The sequence below is a fragment of the Carassius auratus genome, chromosome 5 (genome assembly GCF_003368295.1).
Source record: "Carassius auratus strain Wakin chromosome 5, ASM336829v1, whole genome shotgun sequence".
Classification (NCBI taxonomy): domain Eukaryota; kingdom Metazoa; phylum Chordata; class Actinopteri; order Cypriniformes; family Cyprinidae; genus Carassius; species Carassius auratus.
The window spans coordinates 13,282,997-13,308,208 of NC_039247.1; the positions used below are offsets into that span (position 1 = coordinate 13,282,997).

Consider the following 25,212-nt stretch of genomic DNA (forward strand, 5'->3'; position numbering starts at 1 on the left):
GAACACGTTGTTTAAATTTTTCATGCGTCTCCTAGCAACAAGGCACACAACAAGTCTGGTAATGATTTACAGTCATTTAGTGAATTATGGCCTCTTTTCATTGGTCACTATTTACAAAGTCGGTAAGTGAATCATACATAGTGTTTTAAAAATCTGTTCAGATTACAAAAGTTGTGAAGTGTATTCCAGCCTGTAGTTGGAGTGTTGTTTTGATCCCTTTAAACATGCATACACGCATTCTGAAACCTCTCTGATTGCTATTTTAGAGAAAAGTAAAAACTAATCATTGCAAAGAGGTTGCTAATCATCATTTCTAAATCATGACTTGAGCTCAAGGCAAGGAGACTTAGACATTTCAGCTTAGAAGACATAACAAGAGAGAAGGATTATGGGAGGAAAGGTCACTCACAGTCTCTCCAGGTGTCTATAGCGGATGAACAGATCACGAGAGAGAGATTCAATCCTGTTACTGTTCAGCTCTCTGAAGGAAGTGTGGGAGGAAAACAGCAGCTATTACATTCGGAAAACAAATATAGTGATTTGTGTTTTGTTTATTTTGATGAAGAAAAAAAAAACTGTTGCAACCAGCCTAAGGTGGGTTCCACTGGTCAGCCAGTTAGTCTAGTAAACTGACGACTACCTAAAATCCCTCTAAAACCAGTAAACCTGAGTCAAAGTCAGAGTCTTACTTTTATGAATAACAGAGATGAAGGTCTCTCACTCTCTGTTATACTTACAGCGCAGTTACATTAGAGGATACAACAGGTACATGGAGGAGGTTTTTGCCATTACAGTTCACCTTCCGACCCTCACAATGACACACATTTGGATAGATGTCCAACACTGAAAACAAACAGACAGAATCAGGCCATTAGAAATCCCACAGGAATATTGCTCATTGAAAATAAATGGTGAATGGTATTTAACAAGCAAGAGTGTCCATATAAATAATGAATATGGTTAGCTAGGCAATTTAATTTCTTTTTAGAGGAGGGTAATGTGTACTTGTAAAGGTACTAAGTGTATAATTAGAATTCATTGTGTGTGCGTGTGTATCTGTTATTATGAGACAAGCTATAATGTTTCATCTACAGGGTCTGTGCTAATGAGTATTGACTTCAGAAATCATTTGATAAAGACAGTATGCATGAAAGAGACTTCCCAAAAAGATAAACTCCTGCCATTAACATGACAAAAACACGCTTTTGTCTCAAAACCTCTCAAACCCCTTTTGTGTTTCCCATTAATGTATAAAATCTGTGCTTCCGTCCTTTTCATGCCTTGCTCAATCCATTTAAAAACAGCAGGGCATGACCATCTGAAAGCTATTGTTTCTTTAAATAAACTGCTGTGTTTCGTGCTTTCAACAGTTCAATTGAATAAACAGTGTGTATTGATGTTAAGCTGAAATCAGAGAGAGAGAGAGAGAGAGAGAGAGAGAGAGAGAGAGATTTCAGTGTTAAATCTCTATTTACTGTGGGAGGTGTCCTGTCATACCCCAAACTCTTTTTAATGTATTAAACTGCTCCAGTTGTGTTCTTGTTAAGCTCATACATTTTTTGTCTTGTTAAACTGTCACTTTTTCTTTATTCAATAAAAGAAATTCAGAACACAACTACTAAGCCTTAAAAAAAATCAGAGAATTAAAACAGTGAAATTAAAAAAAAAGAAAGAAAAAAGAAAATCGCACCTCTCATCAAAATCACAGAATATATATATTCTTGTTTTTTTTGTTTTGTTTTTGTTTTTTCAATGAGGCAAGGAAAAGAAACAGTTGAGAAATCTGTTAAATATGGTTCAGAATTGAACATTCATTACTAAAACACTGTTACAGTTGGTCTTCCCACTTATTGTTTGTCCATTATGGCTCATAGAGTTTTGACACAGAAAGTATTTCAGCTCTTTTAACCCACTCAACACATTTGAGACATCTACAGCTTAATCCCCCAGTGAGTCACTTTCCCACACATTCAGACTCTGAGACAGCTGGGTCTGTCTCACCTAACATCGACAGTCAGGAAAAGCATTATTTCCTGTGGGGTTTTTTATTAAGTACTGGTAAGTGTTTGTTTGGGACTGAAAAAAACATAAGTGAAAACGAACTAACTAAACAGTAGTCCTTATAAACAAATGTACAAGTTCTTGAACTTTTGAATGGTCTTACTGTAAGCAGACATTTCTACTGGAGTATACTAATTTAGATTGTCTGTACTTTCAGGCACATTATTTGTTTACTTCATCTTCCTCTACCCTCAACCTGCTTCAAATGATTATTCCAGTGAAAGTTTCCTGAATGAATATTCCCCTCTGGCACTAATTTCCTTTGCTATCAACTGCTTTGAGCAGAAGGTCATGGCATACATTACAGCTACTCTGAACCCTCACTAGAATGCCTATAACCGCTCAACCGAGAATGACATAATAACCGCTATTTAATACTCGGTCACCTGGAAAATAAAGACCCCTATGCCAGGATGCACTGATTTCAATTCACCTTTAATTCATATTCTTACCTCAAACCCTAATCAACCAACTCCACACAGAAACTTTTCGTTTCACTAGTGCTCCACAAGGCTTGTACAGAGAAAGCGTTCTGACTCACTATCTGGTCTATAGTTGTTTTGGTGCTGACAGGAAAGCCTTGTAGCGGATTCTTAAAACTGGCCAGTACATCACTGTGACCTGCTTTCCACCACAGGGAAGGACAACATATATCTGTCAGACCTGAAGCTAAGGAACATCTATGTGAGCATTTTCTTTCCACAGGCAGTCAGGATTCATCGACCCTGCATGTCATGCCTGCACAGACTTCATATATTGCACATACGTTGCATCATTTATACCATGAACCATTTAATAATTAACAATCTGCCTCAAGGATCAACCTCAAGTTCAAAATTGCGACACTTTACTGTACTGATTTGCTCTGTCATTATTACAGGAGGTTACATTAGTCCTGTGTATATATTGTTCGCAACATTATGCAACTATATAAAGCTGTTTCCTTGTTTTCTATCTGTCCTGCAAAGAACAAAAAAGATGAAATTGGCTCAGACTGAGAATATTTTGGCAGCAACAACCTGAACAAACCCCCATCTTTACTTATGATATCTCTACTTATGATATTTATTAAGGTTCAGATATGATCAAATTTATTGAGGGTGCTTGTTAGAATGTAAATGTATTATTGCAATAATTACACAAATTTTGATACATTGAATTTTGTATCAGCTATTGGAAATCAATCTGCATGCAGACGGGAAAGAGACAGAGGCTCAAATATAGAGTGGTTTTCGATGAAAGCTGCGCTACAGAACTTCGGTATCTCTCCAGCTGTGGTTGAAACATAAAATTGCAGAGAGCTTTTTTCAGTCACTTGCGCTTCAGAATACCTCAAAAAACAAATCATTCTGCAAAAAAAAAAAAAAAAAAAAGTAACAAAAGACAAGTAAACTGAACCCTTCTTTTAATATTAATTGTACAGTACACTTAAAATTAGCTGTAGGATCAACCTCTACAGAACTCTTGTGAATGAGACTTGCCGTCATCTACATCTGCCTTGTTTCCACCAAGGTTTTACAATATTAGTGTTGTGAGCAATATCACACCCCTGGGAGCTCCTCTCAGCCCACGCAGGACAGCTTCTTTCAGAAAGCAGCAGTCTATCGCTTGCCATTAAGCCCAAAGCTCTGGAGAGACATGCACAACAAGGAGGAAACCCCGTTAAGTGCTGCATAACATCTGCAGTTAGAAAGATCGCCTCTGACATGTCCAATCTGCTATCCACCTGCAGTATGTGACAGTTTTGCTGTACTGCGGAATCACTGTATTAACAAGGGTTACTGTAAAAGGGTCTACTGAAAAAGTAAAAGAAAAATGTTAAATGTTTATATATATATATATATTAAATAATTAAATATAAGAATAAACTTCTTTTCTCAAAAAACAGGTTGGTACTTTCCCAAGTTATATGTATTCTTTATATGTATATATATATATATATATATATGTGTGTGTGTGTGTGTGTGTGTGTGTGTGTGTGTGTGTGTGTGTGTGTGTGTGTGTGTGTGTGTGTGTGTGTGCGTGTGTGTGCGTGTGTGTGTGTGTGTGTGTGTGTGTGTGTGTAAATTAGTATTTATTACATAAAAAACTGATAGTAGCTGTCTGTATTGTAGTAATGGGGTCCTTGCAGGGAAACTTTAGGTCATATTTAGGAGCTCACTTTTCTAGCACACATGTGTCAAACTCCAACACACCTGCCTGGAAGTGTCTAGCACTCCCAAAGACTTTGATTAGCTGAATCAGAGCTTATCTGTGCAAGACAGTGGCCCTCCAGGAGTTGGGTTTGACACCTCTACGAAATTAAATTAGTTGTTGTGTTGTCTCCATGTGCCCTGCTGGTATTTTCAGTGATAGGTGATGGTAGGACAGGCACCAAACTAATAATAAGTATATTTCCCTTGGATTCACCCTTTTCTCCTATCGATCGCTAAAAGCTTTCTTCCAGTTTCTCTCTCACTCCTGCCCTGGTACGGCTGGTAATAATGTTCAAATGATCTGAATCTGAGTCAGGTCAGTTAAAAGGTCAGTCTATTAACACTGCACCAGCCCTCTTGCCAGCCAAAAGTAATTGGTGGAAACTGAGAGGTAGACAGAAAGCAAAGGCTTTGCTACCTTCATACATCTTAAAGGTGGGCTGAGAACCTGTCAGTTAAATGGTTCCACTTGGTCAACAGAGAGTAAGATTGAGTTTTAAGGAAGAAAGTTTTGCCGAAATGTTTTGATTCTCATCCATAATGGAACTGGCGTAAACACAAAAGCAGAAATCATTATGTTTGACCTTCCTGGTGACTTCATTTAGCCCAATCTGTTTGCAGTCTGTTGAGAGAGCGTGTCGGATCACCAGACTCCAAGATAACTGTCCCCAAGCAAAACTTGTGCATTGCTCTCAGAATAAAACAACCTGAACCTCGCTCTTCTACCCATGGGCCCGGTCCTTTTCCATACGCTGTACTGCATTAACACCTCTTACATTAACACTGGATACTCAAGATGAGTATTTGCTTTTTGCAAAGAGCTGCAGCAGCTCATCACTTTTGCCCTCTGCTCATACTCACATGGCTCATATATGATCCTAACTCTCAATGGAGCAGAGATGGAAAACATCCATGACCTTGTGTGCATTTTAAGCCTGGCCTATATTAATATACGCTTATATTTACATACATTGAAAAGCCATTACTGATGCCCAAAGTAATATACTTGTACAGTACATTTGAATTGCACAGTTATAGGGATAATGAAACATTTAGCTGAAATGGAAGCTTGCCTCTTTACCATTAGCTTTGGTTGAAGTTAACTTTATAATGTAGCTCTGATTAACATGTTTTCATTTTTTCACCGTCCCTCAGCAGTTAATTGTAGTCAGCAAAACTAATTTAGGCAAATGTATCTCCTTTTGTTGAGTTTTTAATTTAGGCCAATTTGGTTAGAAGTTTTTTTTATAATCAAATCAGAAGTGTGACAGATTGGTTTGTTGCAGAGTTTAAAACAGTTTGTTGCTTTGCAGTTTTTGAAAACAAACTGATCTTCAGAAGTGAGACAACGAAGCGTGTCTAATATATTCACCAAACTAAACACTGCCTGTCCGTGTCCTTCTTTCTGGCACTCAAAGATGAAAGAGGGACAAACAACTCAATGAGTTCTTGAAGCTGCGCTGTAAGAGGCACGTTTCTGTGTTCTCTCAATTGAGAAGTGTCATGTAATAGAATATATAATAACATTTTATTTTTGAAAGAAATTTCAACAAATTTAAAATATGAGCAAAAGAAAAAAAGGAATAAAAGCATAAATTAAGAATATTTTCTAAAGGGATTGACAGCTTAATAAAACATGACTGATAAAGTGCATATTATGTTCTTCACCGTTTTTGACTGTTCTGTTCAATAAAGAAAGAAAGGAAAAAACTAACATCTAATACCAAAAAACACCCACTGATAAAACTAGACTGTAACACCTACTGATTGAATCAATTTCTAAACTAAATTACTAAATCCAGTGATAACATTCAAAGGATCTGTTTCATCATCAGAAAGCTGTTGAGTATTAAACCCATCCCTTATTCATGGGTTTACACCAAGTTTTTATAAGATCAGTATTATATAAATGATATTGAAAGCCCTGTGCTGGTAAACAAAGCTTAGAAAACAAATGATAACTGTGAAGAGAAAGCAACACTCACACCTCACAGCACTCATATTGTGCTGCAGGATTCACAAATGCATTAATAAAGCAATTCAGAGAAACAAAGAACCAGCAAATGAGGAAAAGATGGAGGACAAATGAGAATACTTACTGCACTCTTTTGATTCCTGGACCCTTGTTTTCATGAAGGCATCAAACAGATGGGGCCAACCACTGTTATCCACTACAACACACACATATATTCTGATATTGTTATTTATTTACTTGGAAAATTCATATATACAAGTGTGTGTGTGTGTTTGTGTTTATGGTAATATGTTGTCATTTTAGTATGTGTGTGTGAGCATGCATTTGTATAGAATCCATTGTTCGTGTCTTTATGCATTCTTGCCCACAGTCTTACCGCAGTTCTCTTCGTCTGCTCCATTAGGACAGTCCTGCTGCCCGTTGCAGTGCTGTGGTTGAGGCAAACACACTGACAGATTCCCACATGGAAACTGACCCAACGGACACATATCAGAACCTAAAGAATCTACATACACACAAACAAATCCTATAACATAAACAAGGTAATGCCAAAGCATGCTCAGACATGGCTTTTTGGTTTTGACTTTTAAATGAGGTAAATTTTTATTCTGGTCAGGAAAGTAATGCAAAGCAGCAGAAAAAAACGCAGAATAAATCATAAATAAATGCAATTACCATGGAAATTTGTGAAAATGTCTTCCAGAATTCATAAAATCCAGCTGAGAGCCACTTCTCAAACAGTTCTGACTCAATCAATCAACAAGCAAAACTGATTTATCCATTAAATTACACTGAACGAATCTGTCTTTGTTTTTTTGTTCTCTACGTTTAAATCTCCCCTCTTTTGCAGCAATGGAAATTTTTTGGTTTGGCGTTCACCTACTAGTTCTCTTTTTTGCTTTTGTGAATGAGTTATATTAGTGACACATAACAGGGCAAATAAACACGTTTAAAAGATACAGTTCAAAAGTGAAAATCTCAACCGAAACATCTCTGGTTGTTCCAGTGCATTTGATGCTTTTGTGTGTAGTACCGATGTCCAGCTGAAATGTGTGCGAAAGTTGGTGCATCCCTTTTGGTGCACTTCTGGTGGTCAGAGTTCATGATGCAGGTAGGTCACGTGACTGATGGAAGATTTTGGTTGGTTTGTGGTAACCCTGCCACCACTCGCGTGACCTCTCCGCCCCATGACAGCATCACAGTGTGTCTCAAACTGATGACATCACAGCACACTGCAGCTATGATGCGACACCCCGAAAAAGCAAGGTTCCGAACAAGCATGAAATCTTACCTTGTAATCTATTGTCAATAATGAAATCCTTACATTCAAGCCTCAGCTATGCAACCCCTGCCAGTGAGCAGGCTTCAAATCAGTGTTATCTGCTGCTTCCAGAAAAATATCATAAAGTAACACAACTGAAAGTCTACCAGGCAGGATTACAGTGTATTGAAAATAAAATGTAAAAGTGCTTGAACCAGAATCATGTGAGGGATATACATTTATTATTTCTACAAAACTCTTAAGATAAAAGCTCCCAAAGCTCTCCCTCTGCAGTGTATCCAGACTTTTGCATTTGGACTGAGGAAATTTTCCATTGATACCACTGGGAGATTAAGCAGCGATGGGCACTTCAGGTTTATTTGGAATATTTCTGTTAAAAAACTGTGTGAGACAGGAGAATAATATTAGCTTTTAGACAATAAATTACTTCGTCTGTTTTACTGTACATCAGACAATTCTTTTTGACTTACTGTTGTTTAATTTGTGTGCTTTAATAATCAAATATAAAGTTATGGATTAAATGTCAGTGACTTTTCGAGCTGTTTGGAATTTACTGGACACAACTATAAAGATTATTTCAATATTTTATATTTACAATTTCAATAAAATACTTTAAAACTACTTGGCATACCTAGAAAAATGTATAAAATATCCATGATGTTTACCCAATGGAAACCCTGGCTCTACAAATACAGAAAAAAACTGTTAAGAGGGAAGATTAAAATAAGATATATCTTGATATTTTCTAGTTTTAGCTTATTGTAAATGTTGTTTTGTCTCATTTTAATAATTTAAAGGTATCTTGAGGCCCCATTGAAGGTTTGCTGATGCCCCCTAGTGGACCCCGGCCCCATAGTTGAGAACCACTACTCTACAGCACTTTCATTAGATTTATTTATGCAATATTTATTTAATTAATATTAATTGTATAAAATGTACTTTCCCATATTGTAAAAAAAAAAAAATTCTAAACATTTAGATGGTGTGTGCTTGCATATTCATCTCTTTATTTAATAGTTCACAACAAAAAATCCCACAGTTAAAAATTCCCATTGTCAGGGATAAAATATTTGAGGGTAAGATTCCTTTACCCCAGAGTGATTATGCTATACCAAGGAGCTTTATTGGATCCCTGTCCTCAAGGCCTGGAACAAAACAAGGATGTCTCCCCATGACATCTGTCCTGATGACATCACTAAATTCAACGGCACTTTCAGTTGTTTTCTTTCTTTGACTCTTTGACAGAAACCTTTAGTCACTGTCCATCCAGCATTCCTCATTCTGCTTTTCACCTACATTATATTCTAGTCAATGGACTTTCTCTCCTTCTCTCTCTCTCTGTCTGCAGGGTGAATATAAACCAGTGGTTGGTCTACGTGAAGCCCCGGGGAGATGCTGTCATGTAACACAGACACCTCTACACATCCCCATAAAATCTAAGGGTCAGCTGCAATCCTCAGTCTCTCTCTCTCTCCATCATTCACAAACACACACACACTTGAATAATCCTCTCGAATGCCTTTCATCATTATCGGACGGTAAGTCAGTCACGTGCATGATAAGTCCGTCTGCCCTGAACCACACACTACCCAATTAGCCTTCACACTCTGGTGTTATCTTCTTGAAACGAAGACACATCTGCATGCACATGCACAGATCATCTGCATTATCAAATTTACACCAAGACTAATAACTAAAGAAGATGTGTGAGACAGATGTGTGTGTGTGAGACAGAGAGAGAGAGAGAGAGAGAGAGAGAGAGAATGTGGCAAATGCACCTTTCAGTTTCAGAGTCACTCATCAAGTTGGATTTTTTATAATCTTGAAGGAGATTCATTTAATTCAGTGAGTAAATTACACTGTCAAAGTCCAGAAAATTATGGGGGGTGGAGTAACCCTTTAAGTCATCAGTGTTTTTTTCTTTCTATTCATTGCTCAATTCAGCATATTTCTGGGTTGAGGGTGATTTCAACCAGGAAACTATTTCTCAATCAGTTTCTTTTGCCATTTAATTCAGACGACCACATTCGTGCTCCTCTACCCTTATGACTCATTCCTCTTTATCCTACTACAGGCATCTATTAAGAATTCATCCTACCTTCTAATTAATTCTGTTATGAAGTAATTTAAAGTTAGAAGCTATCATTACAAATGCAAACATAACTTTGCATTGTGTTCTTCTGGAGGCAGGTATATGGAATGACATCATTGAACAAGAATTCTAAATACCAAAGAAAATAAGTTTCTGTTCTCGAAGGAGAGACGGGCCGACTGATTAATGGTTTTAAAAGGTCATGGAAACCCCAAGGAAAAAAATGAGACATCTACAAATGTACTTTGCATTGACTAAAATCTGTGTAATATTTCAAAAAGAAAAATGAACAAGATAACCACACATATAGGGCTAAACCGATATTAAAATGCTGGCCAATATAAATACACTGATATTAATTTTTATGTTGTAACTGATAACCAGTATTAAAATGTTATACTATTTCCACTAAATAAATGAAGGAAAAAAACTAAAACTAAAAAACTACAAAGTTAAATAATTTCAAGTGCCCCTAGGGAATTTAGGCATCACAACATTATGTATAAGATTTAACTTTAAGCGATTAGTCGAAAATACATGGCAAGCCAACAGAAGGATCTCAACAACCATGCATGAGGTGAGAGTATCATAGAAGGGTGCATACTTAATGTCCTCCAGTCCTTGAGGGAATATTAAAATCTTGATTTAAAATTTGTTTCTGTCCATGACCCAAAACACTATAGATTATTGATAACGAGGGATGGCAGAGGTCATATCACAGAGTATAAAAACATGAGAATCTCTTGACAGGTGAGTAAATATGGCGTTGCTTTCCAACACCTTGGGGAATTTGGCACAGGGTGTGTGTTCTTGCATGTGTGTGTCTGTGTCCATCAATCTTCTGACTTCTCCTCAATAATTCAACACACACCCTCTTTCTCTCTCTCTCTCTCTCACACACACACAAACACACACACACATTTTCCACCTGTCTGATACTTTTAGGTCCACCAACTGATCTTAAACAGGTTGAGTATCTCATTATTATAAAAAGACCAAACAATTACAGCTATAAAATCTACATAGAGAACTCACTCACAGGATGCACCTACCATTTCAGATAATCAAACACTCCTTTACACACACTAAAACTAAAATTAAACTCCATAATATATGTGCAAGTAATTTCGCTGACTATAATTTCACAAAAGTGCTAGATAAGAGGAGAAGCAGCATTCTATCAGCATTTCACCATATCTTAACTCTATTACAGCAATATAACACTGACAGGCATTAATACAAAACCTCTAATTATGTTAATTGAAAAGTCTGATCCCGAAAGGCACATCCAACTGCCCGAAGCTCATTTACATTGGAAAAAACTCATTATCACATTTTTATTCATTCAATCATATTTATAAAAGCATTCAAGACATACTGATACTGATAAAGCTTCTTTCAAAAGTGCCCCCTATTATCTACCAGAGCGGTTCATTCCACAGATGATTCATTCTCTCATTCATCTGCACAGGTATTCATTTACACATTCTTCGAGCTGTTTTACGTCCACCACAAACACCATTAAAATGGAACGAAAGCGGGAAAGTAGCAAGCAGGGGAAAGGAATGTTTGGGAGTATCTCCTGAGACCACAGACATGCGTTTATGCAGTTACCTGTGTTCAGAATGAGAAAGCCATGTGAGAGACAGTAAGAGATGAAGAGACGGGGTAAAAACAGAAGTTGGTCTTACCTGAAAGAAAAGCAAGGGAAAAGGAGAGAGAGGAAAGGAGGAGAGGAGGAAGCATGATGCGTGGTGCTCTGAGAGACAAGTGAGTGTGTATCTCCTATAGGCTGCTAGCTGCTGATCTGAGCAATGGAGAGAGAGACAGAGAGAGAGAGAGAGAGAGACAGAGAGAGAGAGAGAGAGAGAGAACTTGGACATGGAAACATACTCTCTGCTAAACCAGCATGGTTCCTGACACACACTCACACATGTGTGTGCTTGGTAAGGAAATCCATGTGCTGTGTCTATTATTGTAAGGCATTCTGTTAATTTCCTGTTAAGACTTTGTAAGGTAGGAAGTCTTCTTAATGTGTGTCTGTGCATGTGTATATTTACAAGAGCCAGAAACACTAAGGTGGGATGTCTTGTACATACTGTACTATAAACTGTTTAAAACTATGAAGAAGATCTCTTTAATCGGCTCAGACCTCAGTGGAGATCCTTCAGGGATGACTGACTGGAAAGCCCTCTCTATCTCTACCTGAACTATGTGCTTCATTTGCATGACAGAAAATGCACCTTTTACTGTCAAAGTTAGCTGTGTGTAATGAGAAATTATACAACGTAGCCTACTGTGAAATAAAGTAAAATTATACAAAATAAATACAAATAATTAGGAGTGCAAGGTAAACTAAGAAAGTATCATATCATAAGTAATATAATTAAACAATTAGGCAAGATAAACCAAAGATGAAAAATAAGAGTAGATTAGTAATAATAATAATTGTCTCAGGATGAGAGTTAAACATTGTTAGGAAATTTCAGTCACTTACAAAAAAAATAAATAAAAATAAACAACAACAACAACAAAAAAACTTCCAATAGCTAATCTAATGAGTACAACATATTATCCATGTTCTCAGAAAATATAGACCTTTCATCACAGAGGCTGTATTAAATTCAAATTAGCTTTATTGGCATGACCTGCACAGTATTGCCAAATCATTGTACATTATAAGGAATTAAAAATATGTAATCATAAAACAAAAGCAAATCTGTAAAATAATTAAGTATATGTATACTTTCTTTTTCCCACAATCAAGATACAAGAAAAATATTAAACTCATTCTAAAAAAAGAAAAAAGAAAATTACCAATCAAAAACTTTGCACAAATGTACATGTAAGAAATGATCTTGCTTTAGTTTTGTCCACTGGCTGACAGTCTTATTTTGTGACAGACTGATACATATCTTTCTGCTGTTGTGATCACTTTGGAGTTTTCCCCTAAAGTGTGACTGAATTTTGCTGCATTTGATAATGCCATATAATTTTTGTTTAATTTGTTTTTTTATTATAATTATGTAGGCTATTATGGCCATATATTATGGAATGCTTTAACACTGTTAAGTATGCCTCAATCTTAAGCAGTTTCCAGATTTTTTAAAACTTGATTTAATCGATGTAGCTTTTCCTGTATATTCATCCTTTTATAATTTTTATTATTCATCTCTTTTTGAGATGTTCAGTTTAAAATGTTTTGTGTGTAAATTTGATGTGAGAAAGCTGCTGTTTTAAGATGTATATTTTTTTTATAGTAGTAGTAGTATAATAAATGATAAATAATTCACAGCATCAGCGAAAACGCCCTCATAAGTGTATCTCATTTGTGTTCACTGTTCTGTCATTACTCAAATCAATGAGACTTTCCGCACACGATTCTAGTATTTTTAATATCCACAGCGCCATCTAGAGGAAACCAGGCTAAAGACGCGCTGGCCGCCCCTAGCGTCACAGAACCGTACAACGTCATCACCGGGCGACAGGAGCGTAAACAAGCCACAGATCACATTCTGAATTTAAAAAGAAAGTAAAGCATTTAAATATGCCCAAAGTGGTGTCTCGAAGTGTGGTGTGCTCAGACACCCGTGACAGAGAGGAGTATGATGACGGAGAGAAACCCCTGCACGTGTATTACTGCTTGTGTGGTCAGATGGTCCTCGTTCTGGGTGAGTAACGTTAACCAAATCAAGATTCAAGAGTCATGACCGTAGCTGTCCAGTAAATCAATATTAAAATTAATCGAAATTTAAGAAATCATCGTGTTTCCAGTGTTTAACACGGTCTCTCTCTCACCCCATCTTCACCTCCGTCGGCGCAATGAGACTCCACGCTTGCTGTGTGAATATAGCTTCACTAATCATAAACGGGAACTCTCTAGATTCGTCTTGCAGTGTGTGTTTGGGTTGTGTTTAGGCTTGGACCGCAGTTTTGGTGGTGTTTAATTTGTAAACGAATCAGTGGTTTTCAACGAATCTTAGTTCGCTTCAGCGGATCGACTCATAGTTCGTTCACTGAAATAATTTCGTTTTAAAGCACGTAGGCTAACTGTTTTTTATTCGTTTGGAGCAGGGTGAAAAACAAAAAAATTATACACACACACACACACACACACACACACACATATATGTGTGTGTGTGTGTGTGTGTGTGTGTGTGTGTGTATATATATATATATATATATATACACACACACACACACATATATATATATATATATACACACACACACACACACATATATACATATATATATATATATGTATATATATACACACACACACACACACACATATATGTGTGTGTGTGTGTGTGTGTGTGTGTGTGTGTGTAACAATCACTTAAGACCAGACAGCATCGAAATGACCTAAAATCATTGTTGTGTGTAGTTTTCTCTTATTGTTTATTTTAGCTTGATAAAAGTTATTTAACAGTGGAGGTAAACAATAATAGATCTAGCTCTCATCCTTATAATACTTAAGCAATCTTTCTGCAGAAGTGTAGTATTTTCGAACACACATTTTAATGAGCTGAACAAAGCACAGGAACAGTCCTGTTCCAGAGTCTGTCTAAATGTCAAACTCTTGCATTCAGCACATAGACACTTGGTTTAATATAAGTATTGGTTAACGGTTTAGTCCAGTGGTTAAGATGTGGGCTAGTAACCAAAATATTGTGTCTTTAAACCACCATGGTGCCACTGTTTTGAGAGGTTTCTTGATGGGATAAATGTGTCAATTTAGATTTATAAATTTACATTTATATATGATAATGTGCTGCAGAAAGAGAATGTGATTAAGTATTTTTCTTATTGTATTTATTAATAATATTGCATAATAAATATATTACATTAATATGTGAATTAGTTCTGAGGTGAAAATGGTCATGAATTGATGACTTGTTTTTTCTTGTGATCACTGTTTTTTCCAGTACAGCTGTAATAAAGCACTTGCTCACCTCAGCAAGTGTTTGACAATGAGAAATAACACATTTACCCGAAATATAATGAGAAGCTAAGGATAATTGCCGTGCTGCTTTTCTGCTTTTCATTCATATGGCGTTATTCATATGATTTCCTTCTAGAAATGAAATGAATGTGATTAAACTCGCTCTCTGTGGTATTTATATTCAAAATTATGCTGGGAAATTAAACTTCTTGAAGCTGAATTGTTTAAAAGTGTCCAAACCTTTATGACTTCCATTCTTCTGTGAAACTTTTTGTCTCTAAATTGGAAGTCAATAGTCATCAAAACAGTTTGGTTCCCAACATTGGTCAAAATATCCTCTTTTGTGTTCTGTCACAGAAAGCAAGTCATACAGCTTTGAAATGACATGAGGCTGAAGATGGAATTGTTTGGAGAATTGTCCCTTTAAAAATGTCTATTCATAGCTACATTACAGTGAATTTCAATTAAATGTAACTTATATTTCAATAGTGCATTGTGTACAATCATTACAGACTTATACTGCAGACATCTTAATGTTCTAGTTAATATCTAAGGTCAGTGAGACCATCGGTCAATAGGACATCACCTTTCTGCTTTAAAAGAGAAGGTTTTGTCTGTCGGCTCTTCGCTTTCTGTGAGAAGTAAGGAGAGACATAATTAAGCTTCTGTGTTCCTTTATAGACTGTCAGATAGAGAAATTACCCATGAGGCCACGGGACAAAGCCAGAGTGATTGATGCAGCAAAACACGCCCACAAGTTCTGCAACGTGGAGGAAGATGAGACTGTGTATTTGAAAAGGTGTGTTTGTGTCTGTGTGTTTGTGTTGAAATTGTGCATTGAGCCATTGATTAAGATTCACTAACCTCTTTATGTCTCTGCACAGATCAGAGGGCATCGAAAAACAGTTTCGCAAAAAATGTGGGAAGTAAGTAAGCCCACATTCTCATTTCACAATATCTCACAACAGGAAGCTGGCATATAGAATTCAGGATATGTAAACATATACTGCATTAAATGTGTTACGTACAAACACAATTATATATCACTTGTTTATAGCATACAGTTTATTCAATAGTAACTTAAACGTCTTATACACCACGGCTCTCTGCTATAGTTTATTCTGCTGTCAAATATTTTATATTGGCTAATGGCTACACTGTACCATACACTACCGTTCAAACATTTGGGTCATTAAAAATTATAAATAAAAAAACAGTATGTTTTTGTTTTTATTCAGCAAGGGTGCATAAAATAGTTAAAAAGTGAAGATGCATGAATAATTGAAAAAGTGAATAATTCATGAATGAATTAAAATAGAAAACATTTATTTTAAATTGTAGTAATCTAATAATTTTAAATATTAATCGTTCACAGTATTTGTTTTTGAGTAAATGCAGCATTTGTGAGCATAAGAGTCTTGTATTCAAATATAAAAAAAAATCTTACGATCCCAAATTTTTGTGTAATAAAATGATTAAATCAATATTCCATGTCCATTGATTTATTTATTTAGTAAGTAGGATTGTAATAAGCCTAATAAAGTAAATAATTCCCCTCAGGATGAAACGTAACTAGCTGACTTCACTATCCAATAAATATTATTTAGCCTCGCAATTTATGACTCAGTCATGAAAACCATGGTCTTTTTTCAGTCTTATAATCTCCTGTCCATAAATAAGCATTCACAACAGTCAGTCCCGAGCTTTCCATGTCACCATGCTGTGCCCAAGAGGCTGACGTCAAGGCTAAGAGAATGATTGCTTGTAGAATGTGCTAATTAAGTGTGATGGCAGCATTTTTAGGAAGTTTGATTACTGTCCGAGTCAGCTGATCTGACTGTTCTGGTAAATCAACTCTGAAAGTGTCTCAGGTTTGAGAAATCTGTAGGTGCTTAAACAGTTTGAACTGTCTTTGTGTAGGTGTGGTCTGCTTTTGTTCTATCAGCATCAGATGAAAAGCACTCCAGCGACATTCATCGTGGATGGAGCGCTGGTAAAGTTCGGCCAGGGATTTGGCAACACAAGCGTATACAGCCAGAAACAAGAAGCACCGAAGAAAGTCAGGGTAAGACAACAAGTGTTTGTTTGAAAAGATGTGATGGAATTGCAGAATGTGAGGTCAACAAGTTCTGTGTGTGTTGTAGGTTATGATGACAAAGCGCACCAAAGACATGGGCAAGTTCAGCTCTGTTACTGTTTCAACCATCGATGAAGAAGAGGAAGAGATTGAAGCTGTGAGTTTAAGTTCATCAGGACTGACTCGACCCTTACATGATCTCTCTTTATGGACAGCTGTCATTGATTGTGATTGGTTTCTCCTGCAGCGGGAGGTGGCAGATTCTTATGCCCAGAATGCCAAAGTGATTGAGAAACAGCTGGAGAGGAAAGGAATGAGCAAGAGACGACTTCAGGAACTGGTAAGAGCACACACAGGAAGATGAAAGAAAGGGCGGTGTGCATTCATGCCTCGAGGCAGATTGAAACTTTAATATAGTCTGCACAGCTAATGAATTTAGAGTTTAAGATGACAGAGATCCCTCTCTCTCTCTCACACACACACACACACACACACACACACAGACATTTAATCTTATTTACCTTGGCAGCTCTTTAAAGTGGTTTGGTTAAGAAGCTGAAGGCTTGTATTTAATTATCTTAAAAAGTGTGGAGATAAGCACACAGCACAAGTTCTTGAGTCACACTGTAAACACACACACACACATTTGGCCATTCTGAAGCCAACATAGTTTGAGGCCCATTTTCAATTGCTATGAAAGACTGTGTACTGCGTTACGTTGTCTACAGCTAAGCTAAAAAAAAACATATCAGCTAATTCCTTCTATCCAAGAACAAATGGTTATCTGCCGGTTATTTTAATGAGTCACACAAAGACTCACAAAACACAAAAGTTATTGTTTTTATGAACTCATTTGACCTCATATGATAAACATATGACCTGTGACTGAACACACACACTAACGTTTTTATGTTTTTTAATTAAGTTTCGAATGTTCACCAATGCTGCATTTATTTGATGAAATATACAGTTAAAATAGTAATATAGTGAAAAATCATTACAAATCAGAAGCAAGAATTCATTAAAATCCTTTGTTGTAACATTATACGTGTCTCAATATAAGTGTGATCATTGAATGCTGAATAAGGTTTTATTTTCCTTTTTAAATCTTAGCTGAAACTTTTTTTAAGCTGAATTCTAAAGGATCAGGTGACACTGAAGACTGGTATAAATGCTGCTGAAAATTCAGCTTTGCTATAATTATATTTAAATTTTATACACATAAAACGAAAAAAGTTTTTCAAAAATTAGAACATTGCATATACAAAATATATTTTACATAGTGGTAATATTTTAAATTATTACTTAAAAAATTGTGTGTAGTACCATTTTAAAATATTACAACTATGTAAAATATATTTTGGAAAATATAAAAATAGAATATGAAAACAAGGAAGTCCCCTGCACACCCCTAGCACCCCTATATACTGTATTTTCCGGACTATAAGTCACACTTTTTTTTCATAGTTTGGCTGGTCCTGCGACTTATAGTCAGGTGTGATTTATCAAAATTAATTTGAAATGAACCAATAGAAATGAACCATGAGAAAACATTACCGTCTACAGCCGCGAGAGGGCGCTCTATGCTGCTCAGTGCTCCTGTAGTCTACACTGAAGACATAGAGCGCCCTCTCGCGGCTGTAGACGGTAATGTTTTCTCTTGGTTCTTGGTTCTAAATAAATGCTACTTATAGTCCAGTGCGACTTATATGTTTTTTTTTCCTCGTCATGACGTATTTTTGGACTGATGCGACTTATACTCAGGTGCGACTTATAGTCCAAAAAATACGGTGTATATATATATATATATATATATATATATATATATATATATATATATATATATATATATAAGAAGCTATGTAACATACTGGTCAGTAATTTGGGGGCAGTAATGTTTTTTCTTTCTTTTTTTTTAAAAATAAAATCAATACTTTTATTCAGCAAGGATGTGTTAAAATGATTAATAATTGATAGTAAAGAAAATATATTATTAGAATATATATTATTAGAATTTTTTTTTAATTTTGAATAAATGCAGTTCTTTTTAACCTTTTATTCATATATATCAATCATATATATCAAATATATTAGATAGCAGAACTGCTTCTAACACTCATAATAAATCAGAATATTAGAATAATTTCTAAATGATCATGTGATAGACTGGATGTTACATGTGACACTGAAGGCTGGAGTAATGATGCTGAAAATTCATCATCACAGGAATAATATATATTTTTTTAAGTATATTCAAATGGAAAACTATTATTGTAAGTTGTAATAATATTTCACAATATTACTGTTTTTTCTGTATTTTTGATCAAATAAATGCTTACTTGATGAGCAGAAGAAACTTCTTTCAAAAACATTAAAAATATTAATGTTTCCAAACTTTTGGTCTGTACTGTAAATATATATAGGTGTGCAGGGGACTTCCTTGTTTCAATTTTGTTTGAAACTGCTGTGCAGACACAAAAAAGCCCATAAATCAAGTGCATGTGAGCTGTGGAACCTCACTCTGGGAATTTGTGGACTTGATACTAAAATTGCAGCTCATAGGAACAGAGAGAGTATTGCTGATCTAAGCAAGAGCAAGTCTGCATCTAGCACACACTAAGAAAACTCAAACTCACACAGGCTCTGTTCATGTGATTCGTACATGAGTGAGTTTTCATCTGGAAAAAAATTAAACGATAGCTGCTTACAATACTGTGAATATGTGAATCTAAAGGCTACCATTTACCATCTAGAAACCCACAGAGAAAGGTCCAGTTTGAGGATGTAGTATCAGAGACTGACTTAAATGACAATGTGGCATTGATTTAACAGATTTAAACTGATTTTGTTTGTAATCTGAAATGGCTTTTCTGTACACAGGCGGAGCTTGAGGCGAAGAAAGCCAAGATGAAGGGAACTCTCATTGACAACCAGTTCAAATGAAGATTGTGTGTAAATGAGAGAGACAGAGCAAATGAATGAGTCGTCTCATCTAACTGCCGGAGAGTGTGTGTATTTGTGCAGTTTTGTGTGTATGGAAGAAGGAGAGTATTGTTTTCTTTCTTTTTTTATTACAGATTCATTTAAATGTTTGAATGGTAAAAATGATTTTCATGCTATTTTTCATTTAATAAAACAACTGATTTTTTTTTTATGTCAGCTGGGAAAATAATTGTTGCCTTTTATTAGATATAGACATGTGCGGTCTATAGAGTTTGTAGGACTTGAGTTTCTCTGACATGTCATTTCAAGGCTACTGTGTTTGTGTAATGTTTGGAATAGTGTTTTTTTCTTCTTCTCTCTGTCCTTCAACAGCATGTGTTCATGGTCATATTCACACATGTTCAGTTCAGTTTTGTGAGCAAGATCGATCAAGCAAATCACTGGAAGTGCCATGTGGACAGAACCTAGAGAACCTCTGAAGAGTGATGATCTGCACCTGCAGGAAGAAAGCTGTGTGTATTTGTACGGCTGGGCCAGTGTTTCTCAGTCCAATGCGGTCTGTGATTAATAATCAGATTCTGGATCAGTGAACAGTAGATGAGCATAACTTCACACCTGCACAGACCCCAGTGAGACATTGTACCTGCGCAGGTGCAGCTAACTGCCCCTCATGCTGGTGGACAGGCACCATACCACGCCGTCTATAATGAACCAACCAGCCGCTGCTGACATATGACCAGATTATGACCTAAATAAGACAAACGCAAATGGTTTTGAGAACGGACATGTGGATTATTATCTGTGTCTGGTTGCACGTTACATATGAAGTCTTTGTCTTTTCATATAATCGGTGTAGCAGTTATGTAAGTATGTTGTAAATAGGAAAAGGAACCGATGCAAATGAAGGGTTGATTTAAATGTCTTCATTAGATGCTTATTAAAACAAAAATTCTATTTTGGGAAATGTGTTGGAGTTTGGTGGTATTATGATAAAAATGAGGCATGCAGTCCTGTGAACGCCTCAGTGAAGAATAAATTGTTCATTTTAATTATTAAAATGTGTTACATTTTTAATCAATAGTTAGTAATAGTTTAACTATTAGTATTACTGTTACTAATTATAGTTTCTATTGGTGAACAGATTCTCTGCAGCTGGCTAGGCTTCTTGACTGTATTTTCAGCTTCAGAGATGTTTTACAGGGTAAGATGGGGGACACCTGATACAGCCTCTAGGGTCGGCACAGAAAGCCCAGAGTGCCATATTGTTACTTGTGTTGTTATTTTTACATTTATTAGTTATTTTAATTAATGGGGTTTCATTTTACAATGAATGCGATGTAAATTTCATGCACATTCTCATTGATTAAAAACTAGTTTAATAGAGTGAAGTCATTAAATTGACATTTATAATGTGGCTATTATGACATTTTCAATTAAAACATGGACATGTAAATATGGAATATGGATTCATATTCATATGTATATAATTTTGCCTTTCAGATTAATCTCTTTTACTGGAATACTGCTTAGATTTTTCATTATTTATTCAATTATTCAACTAAATTGTCAAATAGTATTTTATATTAATAATAAAAAATTATATAAAATAATTTATACGTTCTCTAAAGGTTTGTGCACAGGGCTAGCTTACCCCTCAACAGGTATTTTCATATATATATATATATTGTCTTCAAATTATTATCATATAATATCAAAATATTTCAGTGCCCTTAATTATTATCAACACAATTTATCCATAAAGACTATTCTTGGATTGAAATATGACATGATGTGGAAAGAAAACATAAAAATTAAGGTTAATGTCACGCGAGCAATATTTACCTGCATCATTTCGTCAAGCATCATAATTTAGTAAAATAATGCAGAGACACTGAAAATTGTTTAACTGTGTATTTATGACACATAAAATGGCAGTTATAAAATTTGCCCTGTAAGTCAGTATTTTTATTTCAAATATTTTTCAAAATGCCATTTCTGCAGCAACTACAAGTTATGTTTGTATGTTGCTGATTGACAGGTAAACCATGATGGAGTTCTGATGTGATGTGATGTTTAGTGAGATCTTCAGTAATTACTTGAAACCCTTTGACCTTATATCATGTCATTAAGTCTGGATTTGGTCCACAAACATCACATGTGTGTGTACTCTTTCAATGCTAGTCCACAATGCACTGGCCTATATTAAATTTTTCCAAGCATTAACACAGTGGGACATGTGACATGAATATAACAGGCTTATCTCTCTGTAGGAGAGTCCTACAGGCATGTGTGTGGGTAAAGGTTAATGTGTGATCATTTTAATCAGTTTCAAGGGTGTCTTGCAAAGATCCTGCAAGGAAGACAATGCACAAAGCCTCGACTATATTTTAAACAGACTATAGCAGCTTCTGTGGGCTGGTGTTTCAATTTCTGCTCTTGATTTATTTAAGAAATCTGACACATGGCTCCTCGAGGCAATCTCACACTCAGACACTCCACTGAGCTCCAGATCACACTGCAGAGCATGGCTCGGTCCAGCCTGTCTCTCCTCATGGGCTCGGGAGAGCTGCCAACACGGAGACTGCGGGAGGCTGCAAGAACTTTTTAAATACTGGACGTTGCAGTGAGTCAGATTAATAGACACTCGCTCCTGCTGTCCCACGGCTCCTCCAGTCAGTCTGTCGTATTGTCTTTGCCTTGTTAGCTTTTAATTAAAACCCAGCTAGTAATTTAAGTCTTTAAAGGGTTCTCTATAGTCTCTGTGTATTGAAAGCAGATGTGGATTTATCACAGTGTGTGACATGAATCATTGAAATACAGGCTCTGTGTGGGTGAGGATTTAGAGGGGTGGAGTATGAGAAACCTCACGAATATCAAGAGATCTTTTAATGTTTAAGATGGGAAGTCGGCAAGTTTTTGACGGCGAAATCTGTGTTTGTGTGTGTGTGTGTGTGTTATGGATGGGGGTTGAAGGTGTAGGTTAAATTAATATTTGGGTTTGAGGGAAAGATGCATGTTTCTGCGATCTAGTAGGTCAATAAATCAGTAGCTTTAATTCTAACCTGTATATTTCTTTAATTCAGTTTATTTTTATATGACTTATTTAAGTTTTTGAAACATGTCTTTTACACTCACCAAGGCTGTTATCTGATCAAAAATACAGTAAAATAAAATAATTGTTTTTTTATTTAAATATATTTTCAAATATAATTTATTCCTGTGATGCAAAACTGAATTTTCAGCAACCTATCGTTACTCCAGTCTTCAGTCTCACATGCTCCTTCAAAAATCATAGGCTACTTCAGTGCTGAGATTAAATATTCTTAAATTATCAGTGCTCAAAACTGCTTTATGGAAAACATGATATATTTTTTAAAAACATTATTTGTTTTAAATGTCTTTAGTGTCTTATATATATTTTAGTGTCTTATATATATATATAAATGTAAAAGTTTTTTAGGGCTTTTAAAAGTCTTTAGCGTCATGTCACTTTTGATCAATTTAATGCAACTTTGCTAAATAAAAGTATTAATTTCATTATATATATATTTATTTTTATAGTCAGTGTTGAGGTGTGTGCTGGATTAGGGATTAGTTACTTCAGTCTTTCTGCTGTACTGTACATTTAATTAAGTTTAGCCTGATTTTTTTTCCTTAGGCAGTAACATTGCAGCAGCCTAATCGGTGTCCTGCAGGATGGTGTGTGTGTGTGTGTGTGTGTGTGTATTCAGTCTCAGGTGAGACTGTCAGTGGGTAGAAGTTTACTTCATCGCATACAGCTAAAGATGAAATTCCCAGGGTAGAGACTGAGCACATTCAGATGTGTATGGCGGACACACTGAGTAGCCAGAGGAGGATGAATCCCTCTCAGTGGTGTATTGTAGCGAAGTAATAATACCATGTTACATTATTATACAGTATTTTTTGGGAGTATCTGTACTTTACTTGAGTTTTTCTATTGCAGCCAACTTTAATTTTTACGCCACTACATTTCCTTATTAAAATGTATACTTTTACTCCGATACATTGTAGAAAGCATAGGCTATTCATTACTACTACATAGTCAGAATCGTCTGGGGTAATATGGCAAGTGTTGTTGTAATGATGTGTTATCTGACATTATCAAGTATATCACCAAATCACAGAGTGCACGCACGTGATTTATTAGTATAGCATTTATTAAAATGCTTACGTATGCTTTTTTATGTTTAAATAATTTAATATTGTTAACTTCATCTATATTACACAAAAGAGTGCCTTTTTCTGACAATGTCAGCATGAACACATTTAATAATCATTTTATATAAGTTCAGTAAAGCAATAAGGGACTTAAGTTTTAGACATAACATTGGTTGCTGTTGCTCAATTTTGCTAACGAAAACAGTTCCAAACATAGATCACAGCACTGCTTTGCATCTCTAAGCAATGGACGGTGTTTACTTATTGAATGATTCAGCTTTTTGAATGAATTGGTTGAATAAATGATGCAGTGATTCATTCATTAACTCTGTCAAATTCTTTGTTTCTGAATGAATCATCCATTTGAATGAATCGGCTGAAGCTCAATGTTTCTCTCATTAACAGTCACTTACTGGTTGCCACCCTTAATTTCACATTTTAAATATCAGTATTCAACGTTTTATGTTAAAAACAAAAAAATTATTTATCCATCTGTAACTGCAGGTCAAATGCATCCATGTCTGTTATCTTCTTCAAGCAACACTTATTTTGACTTTTAACACTGCTTTTTCCTAAGTTACCAGGGCTGTTCATGCAACAACACAAATGATCTGATCTCTTCCGTCCTGCAGCTTTATGACATTTCCAAAGATCTCTGGAAATTAAGAGATCAGGAAAAGCTCTGAATGAATATTACACTTTCATATATAAGGAAAAATCAGTGCCAGTAAATGTAAGTACATTTAATTTCATACATGTATCAAATTGTATGAGATTTAGCAGCTTCATTCTTCGTTGTCTGAACGTAGTGGAGACTGTAGAAATGATGATCCCAACATGCCCTCTAGTGGACATCGTAATGAAAAGCACATGATCACAGTTCATTTAGGATTAGCTGTACTCCAGTGATTAGTGCTGAAGCCGGATTTCTGTGTAAAGTAGAAAAGTAAAACATTCTAATGGCTTTCACTCTCAATCCTCCAATTGAAAGGGTTTAGCATTTGGAGAAAGCTTAAGGGAGCTGTTAATGTCTGTGTCTAGCAATGTTATCGCGGTGGATTATTCAGGGTATGAAGATTGATTTAAAATGAATCCGACACATAAATTAAGAAATTAATCACAGGTGTTATGGTTTATCTGGTGACCAACATCTGGTTTCAGGTCCTCTGCTCCAGATGTGATTGAATGACCACGGCAGATTCGTTGTTTCTGAGAGCACAAACTGAAGCTATATATGCTGTCTAATAAACACAGACTTGCTCATTACATGATTTTGGTATTCCTGTAAAGATAAAAAAGAAATTAAAAATTAAAAAAATAATAATAAAATACGTATTATTGGCATGATCGGCCGTAATGGGCTACGGTAAATAAACAAAAAAGTCTTCTTGGCACGAGTAGGCCTATTTATGTATAAAACAGCAAGAACATCACACAGCCTATAGTTCACAATATTTCAG

General features: G+C 35.7%; 2 protein-coding genes across 2 annotated transcripts in view; one reads left to right on the forward strand and one right to left on the reverse strand.

The window, feature by feature from the left end:
• Window positions 1-11,612, reverse strand: part of LOC113076277 (relaxin receptor 1-like) — a 30,129-nt gene extending 18,517 nt beyond the window's left edge. Inside the window, exons 1-5 of the mRNA XM_026248939.1 lie at window positions 11,297-11,612; window positions 6,608-6,736; window positions 6,356-6,427; window positions 738-843; window positions 410-481 (exon numbers count right to left, since the gene is read on the reverse strand). Of these exons, the coding sequence (XP_026104724.1) occupies window positions 410-481; window positions 738-843; window positions 6,356-6,427; window positions 6,608-6,736; window positions 11,297-11,351 (434 nt within the window). The 5' untranslated portion in view covers window positions 11,352-11,612. The remainder of the gene's footprint in view (window positions 1-409; window positions 482-737; window positions 844-6,355; window positions 6,428-6,607; window positions 6,737-11,296) is intronic.
• A 1,433-nt stretch (window positions 11,613-13,045) lies between these two features.
• Window positions 13,046-20,956, forward strand: LOC113076283 (UPF0428 protein CXorf56 homolog). Its single transcript, XM_026248949.1, has 7 exons — window positions 13,046-13,276; window positions 15,235-15,352; window positions 15,438-15,479; window positions 16,474-16,618; window positions 16,698-16,787; window positions 16,878-16,970; window positions 19,511-20,956. The coding sequence occupies exons 1-7, from the start codon at window positions 13,153-13,155 to the stop codon at window positions 19,571-19,573; spliced, it is 675 nt and encodes a 224-aa protein (XP_026104734.1). The 5' UTR covers window positions 13,046-13,152; the 3' UTR covers window positions 19,574-20,956.
• The last annotated feature ends 4,256 nt before the right edge of the window (window positions 20,957-25,212 follow it).

Bases quoted from the DNA above. Each gene is read 5' to 3' on its own strand.
- LOC113076283 (XM_026248949.1), top strand. From the start codon at position 13,153: ATGCCCAAAGTGGTGTCTCGAAGTGTGGTGTGCTCAGACACCCGTGAC. The intron at 13,277-15,234 runs GTGAGTAACGTT...GTTCCTTTATAG, and splicing joins TCAGATGGTCCTCGTTCTGG to ACTGTCAGATAGAGAAATTA. The intron at 16,788-16,877 runs GTGAGTTTAAGT...TTTCTCCTGCAG, and splicing joins AAGAGGAAGAGATTGAAGCT to CGGGAGGTGGCAGATTCTTA.